The 24,817-nt window shown below is 34.2% G+C and overlaps 1 protein-coding gene across 7 annotated transcripts in view; it reads left to right on the top strand.

Annotated features, from left to right (window-relative positions):
- PDE1A (phosphodiesterase 1A) overlaps window positions 1–24,817 on the top strand; it is a 297,804-nt gene that overhangs the window by 222,331 nt on the left and 50,656 nt on the right. For all 7 annotated transcript variants that reach the window (XM_064484963.1, XM_064484962.1, XM_010991573.3 and 4 more), the window contains 5 exons: window positions 3,973–4,155; window positions 10,406–10,472; window positions 13,309–13,425; window positions 14,440–14,580; window positions 21,301–21,401. In XM_064484963.1, coding sequence (XP_064341033.1) covers window positions 3,973–4,155; window positions 10,406–10,472; window positions 13,309–13,425; window positions 14,440–14,580; window positions 21,301–21,401 — 609 coding nt within the window. The remainder of the gene's footprint in view (window positions 1–3,972; window positions 4,156–10,405; window positions 10,473–13,308; window positions 13,426–14,439; window positions 14,581–21,300; window positions 21,402–24,817) is intronic.

The following is a 24,817-nucleotide window of genomic DNA, read 5'->3' as shown; positions in this document are numbered from 1 at the left end:
AATGAAATGAGGACAGACAGTAGTCCTATATGTTTTACATGTGACAATCTTATCTAAGTATTTAGATATCTTTGCATCTTAGATAAATGTGTAGAAAAATTGTTTCTGATAATTCTCTAACAAAAGCCCAGGATTGCTATTTTGTATTATACTGTCATTTTCATTCCTGTCCTATCTAGCATGGTCAAATGAAATCCAAAGAGCTCCTTGTGGTGCTCAGAAGTATGGGGCAGGTGTCAGGGAAAGGGAAAATGAAAAAGGAAGAAAAGAGGAGAAACATGTGCCATTAAGTGTGTTGGCTTATTTTTAAAAATTTGTTTAAATATGTTTTATCCACTTGTCTTTTAACTTTCTTCTACCCAAACTGAAATAATTATCTTGAAGAGTCCACTATAATTTATTTATGTCTTCACTAGAAATTTCTTACCATACTCTATTTGATATATGATATGAGCATAAAAAAGTGAGTCCTTAATAGCAATACTGAGGTCCTTGGCTAAAGGCATGTAAACAATGCATACAATTTTTTAAAAAATGTTTCTTTCTTATGCAATTAATTCAAAATGCTATTTAAAATGTTTAATATCTTTTCCATGTCAAATATACATTTCCCCATAATTTGCTTCAAAAATTTTCAATAGATTGTTTAAGGGCAAATTAACATAAAGGCAGTGAAGAGATGATTGGCAATAGAGAATTACTGCCAGGATGCTGCTGCTCTTATCAATTAAATAATACGAGATTCTAAAAGACTAAAACTTCTTTTACCATCTCCATCCTCACTCCACTCTTCAAAGATAATCACTTGTAATAGTTTAGTGTAAGTCTTTCTAGATGTTGATCCTCCAGTCTGTGCCATGTACAATTATAGATGCTGGTGCTACAACAGTGCATAAGAACAGACCAACTCTCTTGTCTCTTTATAGTCTTCATAGGTCTTTATAGTCTAGTGGATAAAACATAAAATGAATAAACAATCCAATAAGCATATCAAGTAGTGGTAAGTGCCAAGATGCAGGATAAAGCAGGATAAAGAGATAGAATAAAGGTGTTCACTATTTGAGTAGAAGGGTCAGGGAAGCCCTGTCTGCCTGAAAACAGTGAGAAAATGATCCAAACAAGTAGCTTGAGTAAGAGATTCTAAGCAGAGAGAACAGCAAGTGCAAAGGTCCTGAAGCAGAAGCAAGCTTGGAAGATTTGAGTATAGCAATCAGACCAGTGTTGCTGGAGCAAAATGAGTAAGATGGAAATTGTTAAGAGATGAAGGTGGAGACACAACTTGTGATGAGCTACATAGGGTTGTAGGAAGTAGGCATTGATATGGTCTGACTTATACTTTTTTGTTGTTGTTTTTGTTGAAGGGAGGAGGTAATCAGGATTTTTAAAAAAAATTTTAACTTTAATGGAGGTATTGGAGATTGAACACAGGACCTCGTGCATGTTAAGCTCTGCACTTTACCACTGAGCTATACCCTCCCCCCCAACCTATATTTTAAAAGAGGCTGACACTGGCTGGAAATTCTGGCAGGAGTAAATGTTGCAATCTTGAGTCTGAAGGTAGTCTGGAGGCAGAAATCCTTTTGTGTGGGACCTCTGTCTTCGCTTAAGGCCTTCAATTGTTTGGATCAGGCCCACTCACACTATGGAGAGTAGTCTGCTTTACTCCAAGTCTACTGATTTAAATGTTAATCACATCTAAAATATACCTTCACAGCAACATCTAGACTGGTATTTGACCTAACAACTGCGCATCATAACCCAGCCATATTAACATATAAAATTAACCATCACAGAGGTATTTGTTGCTTTCTAAAGATTTGCTTTTTTAGGTATACAATAGAATATTCCATGCTTTTCTCTTTACACACTCTCTTCCTTTATTTCTGTATCCACTAATTAACCTACATCACTTTTTTCCCCCTAAGATTATATGCTCTTTCCTTCTCAATAAATGATATTGTGCATCATGACTAAGGATTGCCAGACTCCTGGGTACCACCTCCTATATGAACTTTCATTATCATATGCTAATTTTGTCATGTTTGATGATCTGTCTTGGATAACTTACGATTTTAGGACATACAGGCTTAAGGTCATCTACATCAAATTTGCAAAGGAGAAATCAGTAACCGTTAGTATGTGTCTGTCACTCTACTTAAAGCAGATAATAAAACAAGGCAGCGGTAGAATTCTTGGAGCACAGTGACATCACAAGATTACAACACAATGATTCCCATTCCACCTGTCCTGCTCTGTGGTTTTATTTGATCACTGTATAAGGAATAATAGAAATGGCATAGTCAGTAATAGAAATGGCATAAGCCCTGAAATTTTCCACCATGTAGAGTACTGTCTTGCTGCAGTTGACTAAGGAATCTAATTTTAAATGGGCAAAAAAAGAAAAAGTATATTTTGCTGTGAATTACGATGTCAATTTGTTAAGTGTAGATCAAAATCACCCAAAAGTAAGAGCCGAAAAACAATTAAATATGATTTAGGGTAAGTATTAATCAATGTTAACTTCCAGCTATGTCTTTTTGTCTTCATACGTATACATTTAGTTTCATAGCTCCAGCACTTAAGTTGTATATATATATTTTATAAGGTTTTTCACAAATGCATTCATGCTTATTTGATACTGTGAAAAATAAATATTGGCAAATGACTGTCCTCTGAATGTTCATAGAAAACAGTAGCACATAGAGGAAATCATATTATCTTGTGAGTCTCTTTTCGGTAGTTTTTTGTTGTTTGGATGAGCTTCCTGGTTTTTGCCCTTTCCTTCATCCCTGATGGTGTATGACTTGTTCTGGTGCCTTTAGGACACGCTGCCGTCTCTGGCTACCTTCTTCCCATCGGCTCATAATCCTTAGGCCTCACTGTGTGTGAAGAAATTTACCAAAGTGAATGGAACCCAAAGGTCAAAGCTAAAGTGTGCCCAAAATAGCTCTGAGTTATTAAACTGTTGCACTGACAAGGAAATAACCTAGTCAAGTGACAGGCAGAACTGGTCTGTGTTCTTGCTGGAGGCAAAGCTCGATTGTTCTGTAAACAGTCATTTTTGCATTTTGTAGAGAACCTCTCACACTCACTTGCCAGTTCAGGCCTTTGGGAAGTCCTGGATCACTGGAGCTGCCCGGCCTCAATGCAGCTATTTTTACTTGTCAGCCCCTTCAATGTTATCCATCTCGGGAGTGGCAGTGACAGCTTTCAGTTCCTGTTCATTTTCTCCTCACACAGTTGATTTCTTCACCTAGCAGTTCTAAACCCAGTAGACCCCCAACCTCAGGACAGCATTTGCTCTTAGCCAGAGGTGTTTCTTTTCCACTTGACATGAACTGGATCACCTAGCTTTCAAAATAATCCATTGTTTTCATTTTTCTTTTTTTTCACTTTTTAAAAAATCTGTGATGCTGATATCAAAATGAATATCTTTTAGAGTAAGTTATTATTTTCCTAAAATTTAGAGGTACTCATCAAATAAAATAACACATGTGAATGACTTTTGTAAACTCCAAACCCTTACTCATAGCATGTACTTTCTGTACTCAGTATACACAAGCTTGTTAGACACACCTTTTATAGCTTCAACCCCCTCTTTTTTCTTTCTGCTGCACTTGCTTCCTTTAATAGACATCTGTTTATGAACTCTCTTCCCTGTATTATCTTAGTTGTATTCATTATTGGAATATATATTAATGATATTAATAGTCATATCTCCAGACTAGTATCATTGTACTTAAATGTTTGGAAAGCTTCAAATGTCCACTAGTCAGTGCCTTCAGAAGATGACCAGTTTGAGAAATTCAGAGCTTTCCAAATGTTAACCCAAATATTTTTTCAAGATAGTTCTTATTAAAATATGATCAGAGAGTGACATGCTGTACTTTAAATCCTATTGCAATGCTTGTTTTGTTGTTACTAGTTTTTCTTCACTTTTCCTAAAGTTTAACCACTATCAATTTTTTGTAGAAGATTGCTGGATACTGATGATGAACTCAGTGACATTCAGTCAGATTCAGTCCCATCGGAAGTCCGGGACTGGTTGGCTTCTACCTTTACACGGAAAATGGGGATGATGAAAAAGAAATCTGAGGAAAAACCAAGATTTCGAAGCATTGTGCATGCTGTTCAAGCTGGAATTTTTGTGGAAAGGTAAGTAAACTGTTGGTATCTCAAGACAAAATTTGAAAGGCAGCAAATATACTTACTATATCAAAGTTATGAGAGTCATATTTTCCTTATTGAGGAAAACTGCAATTATAAGTATACCTAGAATGAACAGATTTAGGACTTTATGATGAATTTACCTACAGCAAAAATGTCTTGTCCTGGATTTATTATTTTTGTTTATTTTAAATTGATGTAAAAACTAAGATTAAAGACTTTCAAATGACCATTCACCTCATATGAACCTTTGTAAATAACTGTTTAAAAATGATTATGATACATTCATATGCTACAAAGCTAATTTTACCTGAATAAATGTAACATCTGATAAAATAGGTTCTATACTATATACCAAAATCAAGGGCCTCTTCTCTGCACTAAAGAGAAAAGACCATCCTCTTACCATCGTGGAGGAAAGCTCTCTCATGTCTAATTTTCTTGAAGAGCTTTTTAACATGTCTGTCTCTTGACGGCGCCTAGAAGCACTGAGTCAAATCACCAGAGTTTCTAATGTGAAACACATGTTAATATGACTCAATTTTATGTTCTATTTTTTTAATTGAAGTATAGTTGATTTACAATGTTGTGTTTGTTTCACAGCATAGTGATTTAGTTATACGTTTTATATATATATATATATATCTTTTTCATATTCTTTTCCATTATAGGTTATTACAAGCTATTGAATATAGTGCCCTATGCTATACAGGAGGACTTTGTTGTTTATCTATTTTATGTACAGTGGTTTGTATCTGCTAATTCCAAATTCCTAATTTATGCCTCCTCCACCCCTTTCCCCTTTGCTAACCATAATTTTGTTTCCTATGTCTAAGTCTGTTTCTGTTTTATAAATAAGTTCGTTTGTCTTTTTTTTTTTAAGATTCCATATATAAGTGATATCATATGATATTTGTCTTTCTCTGACTGAGAAAGTTTGATAATCTCTAGGTCCATCAGTTGCTGAAAATGGCATTATTTCATTCTTTTATGGCTGAGTAATATTTCATTTTATATATATATACATACATATACACACACATACATACACATATGCACCACATCTTCTTTATCCAGTTATCTGTCGATGGACATTTATGTTGCTACCATGTCTTGGCTATTGTAAATAGTGCTGCTATGAACATTGGGGTACATTTATCTTTTCAAATTAGAGTTTCCTCCAGATATACGCCCAGGTGTGGGATTGCTGGATCATGTGGTAACTCTATTTTTAGTTTTTTAAGGAATCTCCATACTGTTTTACCTAATGGCTGCACCAAATTACATTCCTACCAACAGTGTAGGAGACTTTCTTTTTCTCCACATCCTCTCCAGCCCAATTTTACATTCTTTAGCCCTTAAGACCAGTTTATTTTTCTGTCTGGAAACAAGATGTTTTAGAACTAAAACTACAAGAAGACTTGAAATAAACATCTTATATCTGACAAAGTTGAAAACTAGTTATTAGAAATCCCTTATATTAAAAAACAATTACATTATATTATTATGAAAAGTGTAACACTTTTAAACCTAATAAAATTGAGGAACAGAGAAATTCTCTTTTGTCAGTGTACTTAAAATTAAATTTAAAGGAGACCACATCTTTTTTATCTTCTGACATCTCTAGTTATTACTGCTAATGAACTTTATAAACTTTAACTTTCCTCTGCTAAAGGAACAACGAGAAGCACTCTTGGGTTTCTAAAAATTTAAATGACAATGCATTGTAAGAAGTATTCATTGTGATTTAAAGATGCCTTATAACCATAAGACGTAACGTTTCTAGGATCTTGGTTTATGTCTATGTTACCCAAAATAACAAGTACTCAGTGATCATTCAAATTATTTTTTTCTATTTCTTAACCATATCTAATAGGTTTTGATGAAAGTATCCTCATAATAAGTATTATGAACATAATAAGCATGATTAGTTAGATGAGGTGACACTCCTCCCACCCCTAATGCGTAAATTGTTCCTAACTCTGCCAGGTGGGACCAGAAATCTGAAACAGAGAGATAGGGGTGGAGAGAAAGAACTTTAATAATCATATTCCTATTTTTAAAACAACTTAGGCAAATTTATGACAGCTATCAATATTCCATAGTATCAATTTGGAAACATCTAAATAGTAGTTCAGAAAGTCAGTGAGAGAATCAGAAATAAAAGAGAGTATGTTTGCTTTACTGAAGGAATGTATATTTTCTTTTCTTTTGAAGAAAATGTTGCAGAACTTGGCAAACTGAAAAGAAATGCAAATTATAGAAGTAAACCAACTAAATTTCCATTCCTGTTAAATAGAAAAATTAAGAAGAATTCTGTGAAATATATTGACATGTTAAACTTTCATTTTTTCATATGTACATAAAATATTTTATTTAATAGCCTATATAAATATCAAGATATTTCATGTTAAGATATTTTTTCATATGTACATAAAACATTTTATTTAATAGCCTGTATAAATATCAAGATATTATAGAAGTTAACCAAATTAGTAAACAGTCTTGAAAAAATCAATGAGCTAAAAACATATTGAAACGAAATTTTTTTTTTACTTGTGAATCCCCATTAGTAAATGCATAAACAGAGTGGGATATGTTTATCCTGAGCTTTCAAAAATAATCATCTTCAGTCTTGAAAGTCAGAAAGCCTTCTTGAGTCTTCTCTCAAGTATCTCCTCCCAAGAATCATTACCTCAGTACATCCAGGGAATTTGCTTACCCCAGTGTATCCTGAACCTACTCACTTTCTCATCCTCACTCCTACAACCCCAATCTAAGCCATGTCACCTGCCATCAGAAATACGATTACAGCTTTCAACTGGGCTGCCCTCTTCCTCACTTGCCTTCTGTAAACAAGTCACTCTAGAGTGATTTTTAAAGAATAAAGTAGTTCCTGTCATTCTTTAGCTTAAAACCATCTGATAGTTTTTACCACTTCAACTGGCATTAAAGGCAACTTCTGAATCATGGCTTTGCATGATTAGGCCCCCTTTACCTTCCAGATTCATCTAATGTTACTTATCCTTAACTGAATATCTACACTAGTGTGATTTCAACTCCTTGAATATTCCTAAACTCTCTTCCCCTGGGGCCAACAATCCTGCTATTCCCTTCCTTCCCCGGCGGCCCTTTCTGTCTTTCCACAGGCCTTTCCTGATCACTCTGTATTCCTTCATCACTTTCTCTACCGCAACCAGTGGTTTACCACGTAACACTTAGTGCTGTTTGTAATCATATGTAATTTCCTATTTATTGTCCGTCTTCACCTGAATAAGCCCCATGGAAGCAGCACTTATATTTCCCTTGTTCTCCACTAAATAGCCTCTTGCCTAGCACAGTGTCTAACATAAGATAATTTTTAAGTTACTGTTTTTCCATTTCTTAAAAATTTTCTTTGGATTAATTTTTTAGAAATATATCATTACAAATATGGTAAATGCGTATGGCCAAACCTCCTCAATCCTATTCCCCCACCTCCGTCCCCTTGGTTAGAGATAACTAATTAATGGTATCATAGTTTGCAAAACCTTCCAGAGCTTAATTTTTTTTTTGTCTCAACACTATGTTTTTGAGAATATCCATGTTGCTAGATGCAACTATTTAATTCATTCATTTTTAAGGCTCTAGACTAATGCAATACATAAATATACCTCAATTTATTTATCAATTCTCTTTATTTTTTATTGATCAATTTTCCTAAAAGTCTATAAAGATTTAGGTTGTTTATGCAATGAGTGATCTTATACTATCACCTAAGGCACATTTGCACACGTTTCTCTGAGATGCATGCCCTAGTGAGACTGTTCTGTTGTGCGCATTTTTTTCGGGTTCACTATACCAGGTAATGACAAATCGCCCTTGAATTAATTTTTGTAACTATAGTAAAAACCTTCCAAAAGTAATCCGACATATTTCCATCTGGACTGTTACTACATGTTGGAGTGCAGGAAATTCATTTTTCTTGTTCATCCCCTTGTAATATGTTGACTATTTACTCAACTGTGGAGCAACTGTATTAAGGCTTCTCCCACATCGTTCTGATTCCAGAATAAGTCATCCTAATTTTATATTTCTAAGTTTTCATCCTAATATTCTGTTCCCACCTACAGAGTTATAGAATGATGAGGAAGTTTCTCTCCTATCTCCTTAGAAGAGTAATCCTCTTCCTTGTCTTTCTTGACCTTCCGTATAATGAGAATATACAGTGATATTCATTTCTCAGCCTACTCCAAGTCTAAGAAACAGCAGAGTTCTCACTGAGCCCAAAGAGTCTTAAACAATGTAAGAACTGAAGCCAATGGCATTGGCTGCAGAGTAATGAGAACAGTAACATTAGTAATAATGGCTTTCTTATATTGAGTACTTATAATACTATGCTAGGCATTTATATCATTTAGTCTTCACTAAAACCTTATAATTACCCTCATTTTACAAATGAGTGACATTAAATAGTTTTCCAGAGGTCATACAGCTAGTGAGTGTCTAACCTGTGATTCAAAGCGTGCTCTTTGCTACATCATACTGCCTTTCTGCGCCATGAAGACACATTGATTTAAAGTTACCTAATTTTTAAAAATTCCTTATTCCTGACTTTTTTCCTTGTCTATCACCCTTCCATTTCTCCTGTATCTCCATTTTTCACTAATGATTCAAAAATAGAAAATACTGTTTGTTTTCCCAAAAAAGAAAAAGAACTAAATAACATTACTGACAGTAATTATTTTCTGGGTCTTTTATAGGGAATGTGATTAAATAGTTTCCTTGCCCTGCAAGAGCAGAACAATTATAAATATCTCGGTGTAGTAATTAATATATATTAAGTATTTTTCTAACAGGCTGCTCTGAAATCTTCCAATTGAAATAGAGGATAAGGATAATTTTTTTACTATAACTAACTGCCAACATCTAAAAATTATTTAAGGTCATTTAAAATAAACATATGGGAACATGAAATAAAGTAACAAGGTCTCTAATTAAATAGGTAGATACTTTGTCTGAAGAAAGCCTAGTTTTGATGTAAGTAAAAATAATATATTAATTCTGAACTTCAAAGAAGTCAAAATGAAAAAGCAAAACATGATGAATTACTTGGCTTTTGTTATCTTAAAAAAAATGATAGCTTTTATATAGAACCGAGTAATATGTCTTACAATTTTTAATATAAGGTACACTGAATCAAAAAAGTTAGTATCCCCCATAGTGGTTTTATAAACAATGCAGAATATTTTCTAAATGACTATTTCTTATATTGAGCCCTAGTATAAACAGGTGATATAATCATTAAATTAAGGTTTGTCCAGGCATCTTGAGAGGAGAAGTTACTGCAATATAGTGTAGGCATGCAGCTTGCTTGTGGGCTGACATATAAAGTTTAGGGACATGACTGATAATCAGTTAACTTCTTTCTTCACGGAACTTTGTGGCAGAATCATGTATCTTTCAGTCCTGATTAGAAGCTGATTGCTTTTCTACACATTAGGGTATCAAATTGAATCTGTTTTCGCATGAACCAATGGAGGGGTTTCTCATATTTTGTTTATGTCATCTTGGTTGCCCACTGGAAGATGGAAACATTCAACAAATTACTGATTAATAAAAAATATTTTTGTTATTGATGTTATCATAAAAATGGAAATACCTTTGTTCTTTCTGAATGGGTAATCTTTATTAAATAATATTAAATGATAATTTGAACAAACTTAAGCAATTTTTGTCAATATGGTCTCCCCCAATATTCTTAACTAAAAGAAAAAAGCTGTGTGAATTCTGATGACACTACATATTCCCTTCTATAATTTCCATTTTGTAAAAAAGAAATCTACGAAGGAAATACTGTAATGACCTTGGGCTTCCAGACTGAAAATTTTGGAACACAAATGGACACAAAACAAGACTACTTGTCATGGATACGGTGGTGTGCTAAAAAGTGTTGTTGCACATGCAAAGGACAGTCTTTTTTTTAATAAGACGAAGTTTAGTGAAAGATCTCTTAACTAGAAACTAAAATCACATTGACTTTTAGGGTGGTTGTGAGTAAACAAAATACCATTTACGTTTGTCAGATTGTAGATGCTTAATAAACAGGGACAGTAGTTATCATCGTTGCCACAAAGGGAGCTTGTAACTAATGATACAAGGTGAACAAGTCAAAGGTAATTTTTTTCCTTGTTTTTAAGAAATAGTTGAAAACTTTGAGTAAATGATTTTTGTATGTATGCTTATTTTTCTTTTTCAGAATGTACAGAAAGTCCTATCACATGGTTGGCTTGGCATATCCAGAAGCTGTCATAGTAACATTAAAGGTGAAAAAATTTCAATTATCTTAGTTTTTCAAATAGTCATTTTTTAAAATCTCCTTAAAATGGCTAGGAGAAAATGAGTATAGGTCTTTGCTACAGCTTACATTTTAGAATGTAAAAAGTATTGTAACCATTTACAAAATGTCATGTGTTCCAAATCATGACCCACTGTAAACTTAAATGAGGATCGATTTACACTAACAGACATCTATATTTATATCTATATACACACACATGTGATTTTTTTCTTCATGCTTTATTTAAGTGGATCTTGAATTCAATTTTCAAATGGCACCAGAATTTGTCAAAATACATGTATTTTGTTACTATATATTATGAAAGAATTGAATGTGTTATGAAAACATGGTTTAGTCAAATATGGATAAAGGATAAAACTTATATGGAAGAAAATTGTTTAGAATTTTAGGTCTGAGAAGATATTAAAAGTACAATAAAATTAAGAAAAAACAAAAAAAGAAATTCATCTCTCTTATCTCTGGCTTTTCCTTTGGCTACCTAGTTAGAGGCTCAACTGTAGTATTATATGTGTTAGAAATAACTAGAGTCAAAACTTTACATTTAATGTGGTGAAAGTTTTGTACTCACTTACTCGTCCCCATTGTGTGTGTGTGTGTTTTCCTTATTTCTGTCACTTAATTTGGGTAGGAAATTCATCTTTGTCTCCTCTCACAGTTTTATGGGGGTTTTCCTGTATTAACCAAGAATGTAAGGATTACTGACAACAGAATACACTGGGTTGCTTTATTTCTGATTTATTAAACTCTTTTCCTAGTTTAAATTTATATTGCTTTCTTTTGTTCTTTAATTTCCTTTTAAGTACCTCTTTGCATTTGTCTTTTCTCTGCAGCATATTAGGCTTTAATCTTTTCATTTAAAAAGGTAGTTTGTTTTTCTTGGAAGCTTTTTTCATTTTTATGTTCTAAAGCTATTAAAGAAGCAAATATATAACTGAAATGTCACATTATCAGATGTTAATACTCCTTGGTTCTTGAGATGTTTTGATTTCATTATTTCCTCAACTGTGGGCAAGAGAATTACTAAATTTTATTTATTCATTTTGCTTAGAAACCAACTCACAGAGTATTTTGATATGAGAGAATGTAACGTTTTTCTAAAATGTGTAGAGAAAACATATGAACTAGCAGGTTGAGGAGAACTATCACTAAGTAAAGAATGTTTTAATTCTGACTTCCTGAAATACCTCCTTGTCTTGTTTGTTTTCAGTGTGACAACGTAAAAGCCTAACATCTGCAGTAGTTTACAGGTGTAAATCGTCATTGTTGATAAAAATCTCCAAGAAATGGAGAGCTAACCTTGTGCACAGTGGGAAACCCCTAGCAGGAACTGCAAATAACAGCCTTGTAACAGTATGAACAAATTCTCCTGTATTAGCTTTGTGATTTGATGAGATTTGTTGACCTCCTTTGAGCTTTACTGATGGTAAAATACCTTCTAACAGAACTGTGAGAGATTTTAAATTTACAAACAGATAAGCAAGTGTTTGGGAATCAAATTGGGACCAAATGCAAGGAATTTAACTAATTGAGGCACATAAGCAAACCACAAAACATTTTATTGGTGTTTCCAAGTGATTAAAAATACCATTGTTATTACTGTTTGTGAAAAGAAATACTTTTAACAGATGGTTTGAATATTTGTTATCAGATTTGCAGTTTAGTTTCAGCATGTTATAGCACATACTGTTAGCCTCTGTAAAAGCATGTTAAATGGATGAAGTTCTAAACAGGGCCTGCTTGAATTCAATATTAATATAGAGCTTTAAGGCTGTTCACTTACTGCTCAATACCAAACCTGCTGTGTGTATGCAAACATTAGATCTTCTTTACTAATAGTTTCTGATAATCATTAGAACTGACTGCTATATTTCTTTAGTTTTTTTTTTATTTCAGTGATTTATTTAGTGTTATAAAGCAAGCTTTACGTTAATGCCTCCCTAATGTACTAATATCACTTGCTGTAAGTCCATTTCATGCACTCCTTTGCAAGTTTGTGTCCTAAAATTACCTTCAGCATAAATGTGATGTAGCTGGAGTGGTTTGATACACCAGCCCACTGCCCTCTTTTCCATAGTCAGGGGTTCTTTCCCAGGGAATCTGTTTTCCTACAGGCCTGACCACTTCCCTAGGAGACTCCCTGAAATGCCAAAATTACTATCCTTCTCCTCAATCAAGAGGCCACTTCTTTTATCTTACCCTCTGTCCCTGGCAGAAAGTATAAATGAATCAGCCAAGGTTAGGGTGAGTAATAAGATAGTCTTACTCTACCTATAAAGAGTACTCTCTCTCTCTAGAGCATTTGGAGCTTTAATGAGATATAAAATATCAAAGTTTTAAACCAAATTACTCTTACATGGTGGAATTTCAAGCAGTGTAGCAGGTGGGTGGGTGGGAAAGATAAATTTGGAGCTATCTTCCCTCTATCCCCCAACTGACATCACCCACATAACCTGCAATTCTATCTTAAAATGAGGCCCACTCTGGGAAAATGATTTATGGCATGCATTTAGAGAGAGATTAAGGATTAGGGCAGCATTATAGTGTTATCAGGCTTATTACATCAAATTGGATATCTTTGGGATTAAGGGGAAGATCTTAAGCACTACTGACCTCACTTTTGTGGATCCATAGGTATTAAGTGTCCCTGCCATATCAGACATCGGTAAAAATAGAGCTTGATGTGCTGAATTGAAATGTGACCCACTGGATGTACAATGCTTGATCTTTCTAAGAGTTTTTCAAAGAAAGAAACAGAACCATATGATATTGTCATCTAAAATATTTACCTTTCTTTCCTACAGGATGTTGATAAATGGTCTTTTGATGTGTTTGCCTTAAATGAAGCAAGTGGAGAACATAGTCTGAAGTTTATGATTTATGAGCTATTTACCAGATATGATCTTATCAACCGTTTCAAGGTCAGAAATATAGAACAAAAGTAAAATGCTCTTGGAATTCTTTTTTTTTTAAGTTTTAAAAAATTTTGTTTGTTTGTTTGGGGAGGTAATTTGGTTTATTTATTTATTTTTTTATTTTAATGAAGGTACTAGGGATTGAACCCAGGATCTCTTGCATGCTAAGCACTCACTCCACCACTGAGCTATACCCTCCCCCTAGAATTAGTTTTCTGAATAAGAATGAAAATCCAGAACACTGAGTCATTAATTCATTTTAAAATGTTTCTGGTTGGCAAGTCACAGAACTAAGGGGATGCGTTCACCTCATCATATAGCTATTCTCAACAAACCACTGGCATATCTGTATATCCACTTGGGTATCATAAGGCCATCATAGCCTCATTCCAACAAAATACAAACATCCCTCTGACTTACTCATGAAACATTAGTGCAAAGATTAGAAGCTATGTCTTAAAGAAGTATGATTTTCCTAAAATACAAAATGAACCATTATTGGCAACTCTCCTTAAACTTAAATGAAAGGGGTTCCAATTAACTTCATTTGCAGCCATCTCAGCAACAGATTTGATTCAGATTTCTGAGCATCCTACAGCCTGTACTTATGGAATCATGGTATTTTTAGAGTTAGACAGTACTGGCAGGTCATTTATTTTAGCCCCCTTGAATTACTGATAGAGAAACTAGACTTCTCCAGTTGTAAATGGAAAAATCTTACCCCTTTAAGAACTAGCCTTCTTACCTGACTCTGGAAGACACAAAAATTTAAAGATTCTGTGTTGGTAAAACTATTATTTCATCTGTCTTAATTAAACACTTGGGGGTTACAATCCTTCTCAGCATCGAAAGCTGACAGGTTAATGAAGTGTTTTTTTCAGAACAATCCACATTTAACTTCAAGAAACTACTGCCCACATCTGACTCACTGCTGTGTTCCATCCCAAACATTTCTGTGCTCATGTTGATTTAGTGCCACTCTTTTGGTCAAAATATAATCATAATTATTACTTTCCACAGATTCCTGTTTCTTGCCTAATTGCCTTTGCAGAAGCTTTAGAAGTTGGTTACAGCAAGTACAAAAACCCATATCACAATTTGATTCATGCAGCTGATGTCACTCAAACTGTGCATTACATAATGCTTCATACAGGTATCATGGTAAGAAAGTCTTTGTGACTGAAGTTTCTTATTTTGGAATATCATATTCTGTTACCTTAAGTTCCAATTGTCTCTAATACCCATAAAAGTATTATAAATAGTAATCTTTGGGGATTTTTGTAGGGTTAATGAGTTATTTATAATATACATTTTTCAAAAAGTATTTTAAATTAGTGAAAAAATTTTTCAAAATTTGGATTATATAACATTTTTTGTTTGTAAATTCCTTTTCCCATAGGAATCAATCCTCCCAAAAAAACCTAGACCTAGAGAAAAGTCTTTGGAATAAAAGTTAGTTGTAGTGCTCTTCCCTAATTTCATCATCCAGGCTGACGTTAGTAGCTTTTTTCCTTTAACATATATGCATTGCTAATTATAATCAAATCCTGATAGGGATTTTTGAAAATTATTCATGTGAATTTTTCTGAATTCTCCTTCCTCCTCTTTGCATCTGAATGAATCAGTTGCTGAGTGAATAAATGATTCAGCAGTGCCAATCATGGGACAACAATGAGTAAATGGTGGGAACTCTGAGGCTGCCTGGAATTTCTGCACTGTCTCAGAATGTAGGATGACTCCCAAGAGGTGAAAAGGGAGGAGCAGTCCTTCCTTCTAAGGTTCCAAACTGACACGGGTTCAGAGGGGTGTGAGCCCTGTGAGATCCCCAAACCTGAGTACATTCTTGATTCCTCCTGTGTCAACCTAGGCTGAAGCAGTACCATAAAAGTCATGTAAGTAGAATGTTCCACCAAACCCAGTAGTATACATTGCCTACCTGTTTAGATTTCAGAAGCCACACCCTTTTCATTGGTACGAGTCATTGGCATTCAGATTTATGTAACTAGTACTCTTCCATGGTGTTTGAACACCTTCACTGATGCAGTGGCATGACCCTCTGGTGACTTTCTAAAAAGCTGAATTATGTGTTATATTAACCTTATACACTGAGTTTTCCCTTTTCAAGATGTATGTATGTATGGGTATCACTCAGTTAAGGTATAAATGTGTCCATTGAGCCAATCAGATGCAGTCATGGCTAGACTTGGTCCCCGGTTGAAGTTTAGTCACCATTCATTCCAGGATTATGACTTGATGTTTAAAGGGAGGAAGTAGAGTTTAGCAATAATAAGTAGAAACTCAAGTATTCAAAGATATAGCTTTGAAATATTGTAAAAATTTTTAAAGTAGTATATGTAACTTTCTTTTTATCTGTTTCCCTTTCTAGCATTTGTGCACACACACATTCTTCTAAAGCTCTGTTGCTTTAATAAGGCTTCATTGTCACAGCTGTTTCTTGAACTCTTTGCTTTCACTTGGTTTTATATGCACAGCAATTACGGTGAAAAACTGCTTGCTTCCTGACAGTTGCAAATGCTGTTACACTTGAAAAAGTTGCTTTAACATCTTCCTGGTTAGATCTACTTGCTTTTCTTTTCTAAGGCCTTGGTCTTGAATCTGGTGGTGAGGTGGTTTTCATTTCAAGTGTTTGGCATTTCCTCTTTCCTGAATTCTGTGGCTTTGAAAAAGTTAACTGGCGAATGAAATCTTTAAGTGTTAATTTGAAATGGAAACTAAACTAATTAAGTTTCCTCATGACAAAATGGAATGGAAAAGGAATGCCTACTTCTGTATAAAAGATATCTGCTTTAATTATGAAGTACAATAAGAAGATACATGCCATTCTGGTAGGTAGCCAGAATTTCATCATTTTGAGATACATTTCTGTTTATGTACCACAAGTGTAAAGGGGACCACAGAAAAGTCTCCTATTTCAGCTTCAGAACTTTTGTTCTAGAGGTGACATGGCACAGGTGAAGGATGCTATATTACCGGTAAATAGAGAAATTCAAATCCACAATGTGAATCTACCCTCAGACTTGCAAGGAAGACTTGTTCCTGGATATAATAAGCCATTCCAACTTCTCTGGAAGACTGGGGTAATCTGGCCCAGCCTGGCATGGCTCTTAAAAGTTGAAGTTTTTAGTAAATATGACATAGTCACTTTTTGAGAGGCTCATGACTTAACAATCATAAATATAACTTCACTCTACTTTAGCAGGTTTAGGTTGGAAACTTATTTATTAATTTATTCATCCGTTAGCAAAAAAGTTTTGGTAGGCTCTCTTAGTTTGTCCATTACAAAAATAGTTGAATGGGAGACTGTCAGTGTTGTCCAGAATCAGGAAAATACAGTTAAACTAATGAGAAGTTTTATGATGGATGGTGAAAAGAAAGGCAGAATGAATTTTCAATTTATTGACTATTTGTCAAAACTAGGTTACACTGCCAGCTTGATAGTTTTGGTAAGTTATTTTAATAACTTATTTAGTAAGCTTTTCTTTAGATAAAAAAGTAGTGTTAGGTGAGTATTAATTTTCATGCATATAAATGTCTGGTTCTTTGAAACAAAAAAAATTATAGAAATATTCATTGTCCTTTGGTTTGATATGGAGAAGACTGGGTCGTTCACTTAGTGTTTGAGTAGATGCCCTGCTGTTCCAGGACGGTCTTATCAGTGTGACATTTATAGAGCACTCCAGCTGTAGCCTAACGCTTGTCAGGTGACTAGGGCAGTTTGTCACCTGCCTCATGTTCAAAGGATCATTGCTTGAAAGGTTTTGTGATGAAGCCATTGGCCTTCAGTTTGTTAATGTCATATGGGACACTCTCAGGCAGTGCAGAGTTGATGCTAGGACACCCTGTCTCCCTCTATCTCCTTGTGTCACTTAATTAACTTGTAGCCCTGTGCCACAGTGACAGGGGTGTGCAGTAGCTCAGTCCATTTGATAAAGGGCAAATGCTTCACTGAGTGCTGCCAAGCCACTTCCAAATGTCTCCTTGAATGTGAAATAATCTGAGGGCCTTGGCAAGGGAACACTTGTGTTTGAGGGCGCCCGGCACTGTGTTCTCTATAGTACAAAGAATAGAAGAAAGACAGATAACTTGAAAACTATTCTTTTGGAATAAAACTACACCGAGAAATAGCCCCCCACACTCTGAAATGATTCAATTTTTCTCCAATCAATCTACAGAAAATTTGCCACTCTATCTCTAGTCTACAAACTACTTGGGAATTCTGTTCTTGTAAATGTTCTTGTAAATACAACACTGTTTAGAAGAGTGGAAAGAGCGTGGGCTTTCAAAGCAATGACATAGATTTGAAACCTCCTTCCTGACTTCCTTGCTTACATGCTCTCTACCTCTGTTCCCTAATCACTAAACTGTGGTTAATAATGCTGACTACCTTATAGTAGGACAGTGAGGAGTAACATCATGTATGTAAAGCACCTAACGCAGTTTCTGGAACATAATAGTGATTAACTGATTCTCTAATATCAGTAAAATTATTATTAATTATTGTATTATATTATATATTAGCTTATGTGTGTTATGTGTTAATATTATTATAATTTACTCTTTCCATATCAGGTAAGTTATAGCAAACTACCTCAGCCTATTCAAAGAGTTAGAGAAGAAAAGGTCCAACCTTACTTAAAACGTAGGCTAAAAGAGTTGTTAATTATACCCTTTTAGACACTCCAGAAACTGTAGGTCAGTGTGGTGTTCAGATCTGAAATTTTCCCAGCCCTATACATACACATGTATATATACTTTCTCTGTTTCACACACACACACACACACACACACACGCTAAATAATTCAGATATAAAAATTACATCATGTCTTTTTTTTTAGTGAATGCTTTAAAATGTTTAATACAAAATTTGTTCTTGCAACTTCTCTACTGGAATGGAAGTTCCTTGAGGACATTGCCTTTATACTGATCTTCGTTTACATCATAAGTCTTAAGTCAAAGCTCTATTAGCTTTCACTCATCAGTATATCCAGTTAAATTATCTAGAAATTCTGTTTTTGAAAACTTAGAAGACTGTATTCAGCACATTTCCTCCCTTGAATAATGAAAACTATTATTATCCACAAAAGGAAGGAATATTGTGATCTGTGGAAAGAACAGAAACTTTGGAATCAGATAGATTTTGGGTTGAGTTTCTGCTCTGCCACTTGAGAGCTCTGTGACCTTTAGCAGGTTGATTTACTTCTGTAGGATTCAGCTTTGTTATCTGCCAAATAGGAAACAATATTTACCTAATAAATGCTAAATAAGATGATTATAAAAATTAAATAAGACCATTTAGCTTAAAAGTCCAGTTAACATTAGTTCCTCCACCTTCCTTTCCATCGACATTGTTCGTGCTATAAATGGCAGTCACTGCCTCTCTCTGACATAATTTGAGGACTGCTCATTTTAGAGTAAATCTACCCGAGCAATTCTCTAGGCAAAACACAACCTGCAGTGTAGATGAAGCACAATGTGTACATTGCTCATGACTCTTCATGTTAACCCTTTATTTCCACCCATTAGGAATCAGAAGAACTTAGGTTATATACTGACCACTGTTCTAGTCGGGAAGAGTGAAATGATTCCTCCTTATTCTCTCTGGCTTGTCCTCATGAGTTATTTACAAAACCCATAAATTTAGGCATTCATTTTCTGAGTTAGAATTCTCATTTGACACCAGTGTAAAATGAATTGTCAATTAAGATCATAAAAATAAGCCCCCAATTCTACTGTCACTAATATAAAATAGATGTATTTTTCAATTAAGCTATTCCCAAGCTAGTTTATAATGTAAACTTAATTGTTAAAACTATATAGTGTGGCAATAAATGCCATGAATTCATGAAGGAAGTGCTATTTATGGGAGGCACAGGTTAATGAGACTAAAAATAGGAAATACATGTATAATCAATTTTGACAACTAGAAAGATAATAATTTTAAATGCTTATGAGATAATCTATAATTAAAATCCATCTCTGACTTCCTAATTTAAATTTTTACAATTGCAACTTCATATTCTATGTTATCATAGTAGTATATACTGTTGCTTTTTAAAAATCACAAATAAGTCTGTAAGTCTGTAAATCTTAAATATAACCAATATTGTAAATCAACTATACTTCAATAAAAAATAAAATTAAAAATAAATAAATAAATAAATAAGTTGAATATATTTTTAAAAAGCCCAAAACCTTGATTTTTTTTGTGAATAAGGAATAAGCTACTTTTGTGTTTGAGCCATTAAAGAAAACAAAAAACAAAACAGGATTGTCTGATTCCACAGTTTCCCTCCACTATCCCTTATTACCTCCTCCTAATGCGAAACTAGTGAAATTCAATTCAGCAGACAAATATTAAGTTCCTACTATGTGTTAAATACCATATGGATTATGTGAGAGGAGCCAAGGTGGATAAGACTGCGCCTTTAGCAATTATGAGACTCAGCAATGTCACCTCCGTATTTTGACTCATGGACCTACAATGTTTTCCTCTTGCCTTTTATCCAAAGTCTTAATTCATCTGCTCTGACATCAGCTCTTTCCCATACTCTGAACTCTCGTCTCTATCTCACTTCACTTGACTCTTCAACATAATTGTTCTATTAGCAATTCAGTTGCTCTGCAGGCCCCTATAGTATCATTCCACATTTGCTCTTTCTGTTTAGAATCTCTCTGTTCCCAACCTTGCATTTAGCTACCAATCTTTGTCCATCCTTCTTCCAAGACCCACTGCCACCAAATAGATATCTCATTTGCTCTTCTTTGGAACTTTTATTCTGTGACCTTTTATCAAGTATGCATGTACTGTATGTTATATTTTTCTGTTGCTTTGTGCAAAGTCTTTTTTCAAGTGTACAGAATAAGACCGCTAAGAGCAAGTTCCATATCATTTTGGATCCTACTTTCCTACCATCAAGTACCACCTACTTGCAGTTCTCACGAATAGAACTTCCTATGATGATGGAAATGCTTTGTATCTGCACTGTTCCATATGATAACCATTTGCCACTATTGAGCAGTTGAGATGTGGCTACTGTGACTGGAAAAGTAAATTTTATTTTATTTTATTTATTTTAACTTATATAGTCACATATGGTTATCATATTGAACAGTGCAGTTAAAATGTTATGCAAAATGTGAATGATGAATAAACTATAGGATTACCTAAATGGACTTATAATAGTAGAGAAATTTTGTTAAACCATCCAGTTGATAAAAATATCAGTGTATATGAAGAAGGTGGTCTGGATTTTATGTGAAAGCATTTATTCTTTCATTGTTATTAAATTGAATTGTATAGTCATATGGTATATATATATATTAAGAAGAGCAAATTTGATAAATTCTTGGAAACTTTTCTAAATCTCTAAATATAAAAACTAAATTCAGTTTCTCTAATGACCAAAGAGAATATTTTTAACTCTTACATGGAAAATTTTCTCATAGTAGGGCCTTCTATAAAAATTGAGCTAAAAGACTTTGTATTGTTGTATGAGTTATATGTTAAAAATCACTTAACTATAAATGATTTCATGAGACCCCCCCCCAAATTGGTAAGGCTGTGAATTTAAAATCCATTTAGAGTTCACCTTCTAAATCATAGGAAATTACTTCTTTCCCAATTAGCAAGGAAAATTATAAGGTTTGAATTTTGATCTTACAAGCTATGAAACAATCACTGACTTCATGAAGCATCCATTATGCACAATTAATGGAGATTAAATAGGGAAAAATTATTTTAAATTCATAAAAAACAATTTTATATGATGATTTATACTGAGTACAAAGAAAGTTTTTTTATAGGAAGACACCATTGACTCTGCTTTTTAATATGATGGAATGTTCCTTTAATTTAACAGCACTGGCTCACTGAACTGGAAATTTTAGCAATGGTCTTTGCCGCTGCCATTCATGATTATGAGCATACAGGAACTACAAACAACTTTCATATTCAGACAAGGTAAGGTAGACAAAGTATTACCTTTTCCAAGTTAAAACTTGAAATTATTTTTCTGCATATTACTTAATTATCTCCTTAAAGACCTTATCTCTAAATACAGCTACATTCTAAGGTCCTGGGGTTAAGACTATAAACATATAAATTTGGGGGGAACACACTTTAGTTCATAATAGGAAGAGGCTCTAAGCTCTTAGGTTGCACAAAGATCTTAGTGCCCAGGGAGGCAGAATCTGGGCTAGGACCCATCAGGATCCAATTCACTTCTATACAGAGGACCCTGAAATTTCTATGTCTTTCACTAGTCAGATGCTTAATATGGAGATACAATTTGAGAGACTGATTTTCTCCAAAACTGCTGTAGAACTCTCTATTCTTGTTGAGGGAAAACTAAACCTAGTTATTTTTTTTTTAATTAATAGACTTTATTTCTTAGAGTAGATTTAGGTTTACAGAAAAATTGAACAGAAAGCAGAGTTCCCATATATAGTCCCTCCCCCAACCCCACAGTTTCATGTATTGTCAGTATCTTGCATCAGTGTGGTATATTTGTTACAACTGATGAACCAGTATTAATACATTATTATTAACTAAAATCTATAGGGTTAGGATTTACCTAAACATTGGGTTTACTGTTTGTGTCATACATTGTGTGAGTTTTACAGCTGTATAATGCCATATATCCACCATTATATATCATACACAATAGTTTCACTGCCCTAAAAGTCCGCTGTGTTTCATCTTTTCATTCCTCGCTCCTCTTTCCCCCTTTACCCATGGCAACCATTGGTCTTGTTAATGTCTCTATAGTTTTTCCTTTTCCAAAATGCCATGCATTTGAAATCATACAATATGAAACCTTTTCAAGCTGGCTTCTTCACTTAGCAATATGCATTTAAGTTTCCTATATGTCTTTTTATGACTTGATAGCTTATTTCTTTTTATTGCTGAGTAATAGAACAGTGTGAATATAAGAGAGTTTACTTATTCACCTGTTGAAGGATATCTTGGTTTCCTCCAAATTTGGGCATTTATAAATGAAGCTGCTATCAATGTTCATGTGATGGTTTCTGTGTGGTCTATTCATTTGTTTTTTAATAGCATTATTTCTAAGAACTGATTTTCCACCTATAGGAAGGTGAAATATTATTATTATTTTATTATTATTATTATTATTATTATTATTATTATTATTTTGACATGGGAGCATAGATACATTTTATTAAAATACTAGGCATTTTAGAGCTTCAAGGCACCCTAAAGTGACTGAGATCTACATATGAATCATCTAGTCTAAGCCTCACAGTTTAAGAAGAGAAAAAAAAAATCTCAGGAGGTGAAATGACCTATGTGCGCATAGTCAGGTGTTGGCAGTAGCAGGGTGAGAAGTTTAGAAGTGGGATACTCACTCAATCCTGTCAACTTACACAACTCTGCTCCCATGGCCAGAGACAGATATGTAATAGTCACAATATTTTATAGCCTGAAATGAATTGGCTTGGACATTATGGTGCCTTGATGCAGGCAGAAGAGGAGCTGAAATTCAAACAGTGAAATGCTGGGGAAAGCATTCTATCTAGCCACAGTCTCCCAGATGGACAGAATGTGAAGACCTTAAAGTCTGGTTGAACAGCAGAGATGTTACTAACCTACACGTTTGCAGACTGTAGGGTTATGTTTTGTTTTTATTTGTGTTAACACAAGTATGACTATGTAAGTCATTTTTGCTTATCAAAAGTTCTTCTATGGCCACCATATTCATTATAAGTGAGATTTTAATTAAAGACAGCTCATGACCGAGTTGGGCCCTGTGTAAGATCATAGCTTTAGGAACTGGAGAAGGGAGCAAGTGATTTGTTACCAGTGAATACTTCTTGCCCTTTCTACTTTGAAAAGTGAAGGCAATGGACTGGCCTCTAGCGGCAGTATTAGATTATCACTTCTAACTTTCTCTTTCTATTTTTTGTTTACAACTGGATGAAGAGTCTTAATTTACTTACACTTTAGACTGCAGAGAAGGAAAAGGAGACGTAGGAGGAGGAAAAGGATGAGGCAGAGAAGGAGACGGAGGAGGAGGATGAAGAAGATTACACTTTTTGCCATCTCATATTAAGAAATTCTGTATAGAAAATAGGGGGAAAGTCTAGTATTTTACTTTTTTCTTGTAAATTGTCTACCAGAATCAATTATTTAATGAATTAATTCTACAAGAACTTGAAATTTCTATGAACAAAACAGTTGTAATGACGACAAATGCAACAATATGATGTGCTTTTTGTAACTCTCACTATCAGCTCCACATTTTGTCCAAGGAGAAATAAGGTCTTATATCATTGGTATTAGTAATTTGATTCTATTTTAGATTACTCATTGTTACTTGGATTTAGAGTTGCTTTTCTAATATGGAAACCTATTTACTGGATGATGCAAAATGACTAAAAAATAATTTAAAACATACTGCAAGGCTAGATTTGAGTTCAATACCAACATTATAATCCATGAAATCCTTGGAAGTATAAATAAATGGAAATAATGTCTTCTTTGTGCAAAGAAAATGCCGAGCTGCATGTTACCATGGACACTGGGTGTTGCTTAGAGTCTTGTCCTTTCCATAGCAGTCAAAGACTACTATCTCAGATAATAAGACCATGCGATATTCTCAGAATCCTATTGTATTTATGAGATGAAATTATGCATACTTTGCTACATTTAAATCTGGTTCAAAAATACATCTTTGCTTGTTACTGAAAAGAAATAGTGATTCTTAGAGTCATATCATGCAAAAACCCTGACATGGCTAGATTTGAGGCTGTGTGATATAAAATGTGTGATTCACAGATAACAGTTGTCTCCATGGTCTCAGCGAATTCCTGGAGATAGTTGGGCAAGATCTATTTAACTTTCCCCTAAACAAGGATTGCATGTATGCTTTCCTAGTTCAGTTTTCTGTGTATTGAGCTATGATTATTGATTAAGAAATTTTTAAGCCAAGGCTGAGATTATTAAAAGGAAAACTATTTTGGAGATATGTGCTATTAGCCAAATACATATGTTATTCCACTTTCATGATGGTGCTAGAAACAAAAAAGGAAGTAATTATTCTACTGCCTAATAGGTCGTTTCCCCTATGTTGGATTAATAATCAAGCTTGGGTTGTCTGCCAGGGTATTAAATACAGATCTCGAATAGGTTGCTTACAACTGAAGTCAAGTTTCCTTAGTTCTTTCTTTTATTTGTCTCTGTCTACTCTTTGGTAAACATTCACTGGTAATGTCAGTACCAGGTTATATCTAGGTCTCTACCCACTGAAAAGCCTGAAACAGTAAGTCTTAACGAGGCAATTTTAGGGCTGATAAAAATGTATCTATCAGGAGGAAGGAGAAGTGGGAGAAAATACTGGGTGTTGGTGGACGTGGTAG

This window comes from Camelus dromedarius, chromosome 4 (assembly GCF_036321535.1).
Source record: "Camelus dromedarius isolate mCamDro1 chromosome 4, mCamDro1.pat, whole genome shotgun sequence".
Taxonomy (NCBI): domain Eukaryota; kingdom Metazoa; phylum Chordata; class Mammalia; order Artiodactyla; family Camelidae; genus Camelus; species Camelus dromedarius.
Note: the sequence above shows the minus strand (reverse complement) of the source record. Positions and strands in the feature narration are given on the sequence as shown.